Source organism: Neltuma alba, unplaced genomic scaffold (assembly GCF_004799145.2).
Source record: "Neltuma alba isolate B1F8T4 unplaced genomic scaffold, ASM479914v2 tig00006009_pilon, whole genome shotgun sequence".
Classification (NCBI taxonomy): domain Eukaryota; kingdom Viridiplantae; phylum Streptophyta; class Magnoliopsida; order Fabales; family Fabaceae; genus Neltuma; species Neltuma alba.
The window spans coordinates 1-4,778 of record NW_021634314.1 but is presented as its reverse complement, the minus strand read 5'-3'; the positions used below and the strand labels follow the sequence as shown (position 1 = coordinate 4,778).

General features: G+C 35.4%; 1 protein-coding gene across 1 annotated transcript; it reads right to left on the bottom strand.

The window, feature by feature from the left end:
- Positions 1 to 621: 621 nt before the first annotated feature.
- On the bottom strand, positions 622 to 4,106 carry LOC114749286 (uncharacterized; the record flags this gene model as incomplete). Its single annotated transcript, XM_028937777.1, has 11 exons — positions 622 to 1,214; positions 1,636 to 1,758; positions 1,885 to 2,030; positions 2,204 to 2,406; positions 2,482 to 2,560; positions 2,722 to 2,818; positions 2,901 to 2,963; positions 3,226 to 3,303; positions 3,407 to 3,523; positions 3,658 to 3,729; positions 4,005 to 4,106. Coding segments are annotated over 11 exons (1,242 nt in total), but the record flags the coding sequence as incomplete, so codon positions are not given.
- Between the last annotated feature and the right edge of the window lie 672 nt (positions 4,107 to 4,778).

Sequence of the window (4,778 nt, the reverse complement as noted above, 5' to 3'; positions counted from 1 at the left end):
TTTATTTTTATTTTTATTTTTATTTTTTAAAAAATAATTATTTTAACAGGTATAAGATAAAAAATAAAAATAATCTCTTAACTATTATTCTTTAAAAATATTTTTTTTCTATTTTAAAATAATTATTTAATAATATTAAATCTGGACCGTCTAGATCTAATCTGAACGGTCCAGATTACTCATCAGGTGATGAGTACTGAATGGGGACCCATTGAGATCCTGATATCTCTTGCATGCTTTTCTCATAAGAAAAATAGAGTTGTGTGATGGCCAGTAGCTATGGATGAAAGAGGACAAGCAAAAGGCTGTGCGAAAATGTTATGAAAGGCTCGAAATTGAAGATTGAGTCCCACTGCACTGAAGGCTACAAAAGGAAAGCAACGAAGGCATTAAGAAATTTCAAATTAAGCTCAAAGGCTTTGATACCATTTTGCTTGGAAAAGAAGCTATGATCCCAAGTTAAATGACTAGAAAATTCATATATTCTTTGCAAGAAAAAGACCCTGATGTATTTATTTTAATTTTATACAATTTAAACATGCACATACACAAATATATGAAGATCAAGCTCCACTGCTCGAGTATGAGATTTTATCTAAGTATAGTAGGTGGCACTGTCATTTAAACAACTTGCCATTGACAATAACGTATTTACAAGAGTTGAGAGCTTCAAAGGATAAGATGAATTTACAATTTCATCCCTAAGATGAAGGGCAAAGTACGATTGCGTTTCTAGACGTTAAACTACCTACAGCAGATTAAACAAATACAAAAACAATTAAAAAATACCCCCTTTTTTTGGTTGCTCGACACTAATAAAAACACACTTTTGTGCTGAAGAATCGTGATTTGAATGGGTAACCAAAAAATGGGACTACGATTCAAACAGCCTTACAATCAATGACGGATGGCCCAAACAACAGAAGAGACCAGTTGATCTGTCAACGTCCTTTTACTCCAAAGGTCATGCTGCTCATTAACCCTCAAAAGGTGGGGCAACGAGACACAAGAGAGATACTGAACCTATTCACTAGAAGTAGAAGCCTTGTCTCCTATATATCATGTTTCTTGGGCTGACGCCATTGCATAAAACTTCTGGACCAAGAACCGAGGAATGAGTTCTTGCGAGCTAATCCTTTCTTTCCAAATAAGTGTTTTCCCCCCAAGTCTGTGAATACCGGGCGCATGTCCTTGCTTCTCTGTATTCTTTCGATCTGCAGAACATAAAATAACGTGTTGGTTCTGCAACAAATCATGAGTTTTCACATATTTCGAGGCAGAGCTTGGGTTGAGTGGGATTCTGCTTCATTGGTGGGCTTCAATTCAGGATTTGTTAGTGTACAGAGCAGATTATTAAAACATGTACAGGGAATTATAGATGACAGGTTGGAAATAATGGCGGTTCTTATGTATAGGGAAGGAAACATTTGTGCAGATTGGCATGCTAATTCTGGAATCTGGTCTGCAGGTTCATATGATTCCAATTTTCTACTTGTTATTCATATTTCATAGTTAATACTCCAATTCTCTCCCAATTGGGATTTTGCTTAGAAAGCAATATATATACAATATGCTTCATCTAACATAAGCAAGTAATGTCTTACTGAGGCTGACACAAGGCATTGAACAACCTACCCTGCTTACTTTTCCATTTTCCAAATAGTACAGAGTACCAGACCAATTGATATGTTGAGATAAACGAGAACGAATGGCAGATACCGGATATAGAAAGTTATCCACCAACATCGCTATGAACACCTGCTCAGTAAATATTAATTGATAGCTTTATCAGCAAGTAATCTCACATCCTTCGGTACAAACTGAATCCTACATATTAACATGTTTACATTTGTTTATATAAAGGAAGCTTAGAGAAATACTTACAAGACACCAATTATAGGAAGTAAGAGAAAGCCGGGGTGCCTCCGGGGACAAAAGGTTGCACAGATGAACTTCTATCCTTGTCAAGTTCCACATTGAAAAAAGAGCAATGAAAGTGCATATAGTTAAGAAGCTGACCAGTGATAACCCTGCGTGAAAAGCATAAATCAAACTACAAGAAATGAGAACATCTTAATCATGCATTTCTCCACCATGGTGGATGATTTTTCTCATTCTCCCAAGCCTTGTAGTATAGTGATCATGCAATGTAATAACTAAAAATGGCATGAAATAATAACACTAGGAAAAGTAGAATGATCACCGTAAGCCATTTCCTCAGATGAGTACCCTTTGATATAAAATCTTAACGCTGCCAAAACATGAATAATTGCCATGAAGTATGGCGCTACAAATCCCCATGACAGATAACAGTGAGCAGCAAATAATACACGGTTCATTATCCAGTTAGCCCTTGTTACATATGACTCCAACACAAATGTTTGTTTTCGTAAGTAATTCCAGTACCTGATCATGGATTAAAAAGTCAAACAGAATAAAACTATAACACAACTTTGATGAGTATGTGAATGCGTAACAAACCTTCCAAAATTAAGATCACTGGCAAGTGGATGAGGAAACACAGCAACTGGAGGAGAATAGATGAGTTCTTTGTGAGCCCCTGAAAAGGAGAACATTATAGTAATATGTTATGAAACAGAATGGAATTTGGTCAAAATAAATGAATGAAGGAATGAAAGAAAAGGAAATAGTTCTTAAAAAATTTAGTCAAGATCTTGAAACCAGAGACAGATCTGGACTTTGTTTTTGTCAAAGATTTACCAGCTATAGCTGCAAGAGTCATATCATCAGAATATCCACCATCTTGAAGTCCGGAGACTACACCACAACGATCTTGCCTAAAGTCATCAGCATGCATCTGAAGACATTTGAATAGTTAGAATCCGCTTTACCTTTTCTGATGCACTAATCAAAGCAAACAAAAAGTAGAGGTTACTTGCCATCATGCAACCTCCCCACAGAAAAAAAGTTTTCCCACCAGTCGCAAAGCCCATTGAACATGGCTGTGAGAAGGTTAAAAAACAACAAACTTAAGCTAATATGATATAATGAAAGACACATGGAAAGCCATCAGGCCCATCAATGACATGTTAAGTATCCAGTGATTTCTGAAGGCTCCAGTTAAATTCATTTTGTGAGACTTCTTACAGTGAATCACCTTTCACCAGAAATGCATAAAGCACACAATCCTATATGGGAAGGAGGGAGGGTGAAGGGGGGAGCACACAAGTGAGTGAAGATACTATGACAGTCGCAGTTGGATACCATATGGTATTCATAGATGCAGTAGCTTCCAAGACTTCCAGATGGCAAATCGAGAGGGTATCCAGTTTGAATAAATATCTGTTAAGCATCAAAACACTTGAGAACATGATTATATAATATAGGCAAGTAGAACCTCTACTGCTATAATTAAACAAGAAGAAATAAGTATTTTAAGTTATACCTTAGGGTTTTTCTCCATCTCTTTGGTGAGCTCTCCAATTGTTCCAGGATGTAGCCTAACATCATCATCTAAAAACAATACATATTTGCTGTCTTTACGCATATTTTCAACTCCAACCTGCCCATGTGCTTACAGTGTCTATTACTAGGGCAAATGAAACAAATCATATTATAAAGAACGACCTAACCGATCAACACAAATGAAAAAGCCCTGTACATTTCCATACCAATGTATAAGCCAATGTAACATACCAACTGATTGTGAATCTTTTGACTACAAGTTGTTGCAAAATCAGCCACAATAATCCTAGCATTAACGTTATCCTGCATGAACAAATATAACATCAAAGTTGGTAAGGTACAGGTACAGATATCAAAAGACGCTCAAAACAAAATTAAAGCTCTGCCACCGCATCAAGAAGCCAAGAATCTAGCCTTAACATGGAATTCTCATTTTTCACTTCTTCCAGGTTTGGATAAAGAGGGGGATGATGTACTTAAATGAGTTTATATATCAGCTTGTAGAACATAACAGCAAAACTATAAACAGGTCTCTGAAATAGGAAATAAATCTCAATCTGTTTCAGGACTATGTATACCTCATATTCTGATAGCAGTAGTGATATAGCATGGTAAGCAGGATCCTCTGTGCTTTCTACCACAAAAAGAAATTCTAGAGAGCCCCCGTAGAGAGATGTTATCTACGTTTGTTAAATAACAGAAGTGAACCTCAAATAAGAAGCATAATGGTCATACAGCAATTTATAAACAGAATAGAGTCAAACACCACAGTTCATAAAATGTGCAAAATACTAAAAAAATCATACAACTTAAATTTCAATAAGAAACTAGATATATTTATGCAACCTACAGTGAATTCATTCAAATTTGGGATAAACACAATATGTAGAGAATAAATGTTGATGTAAGCACTCATAATAATTAAGTTAGATATAAAATTTCCAATCCATAAAGAACCAAACAAGCGCAACAAATAGTAGTTTAGAAAGAAAGAATCACAAAGGAAAGAGTTGGGAAATGCATGGGCTTGGCCTACAAGCCCTTAAGCTCAAGCTCAGAAGCCTTGTTTATCTGATTTGGTCATTTTTTGAAACCTAGCCCTAGTTGATCGGGCTCAAAGCTAGGCTTGAAAGCCTGGATAATATCATTTTCCTTTTCTCAATGTAAGTTTCACATGGTCACAATGCATATCCAAAATCCAATTTGAATAATACAACAATAAACTCTATAGGACCAAATTAAAATGCTTTAAAATACAAATTTAAAGGAAAAATATAAATTTTCTAAAGTCCAAGTTATAAATATACAATTAAATTTTTCTTGATATCTCATCTTCATCATCAGAATAAAAA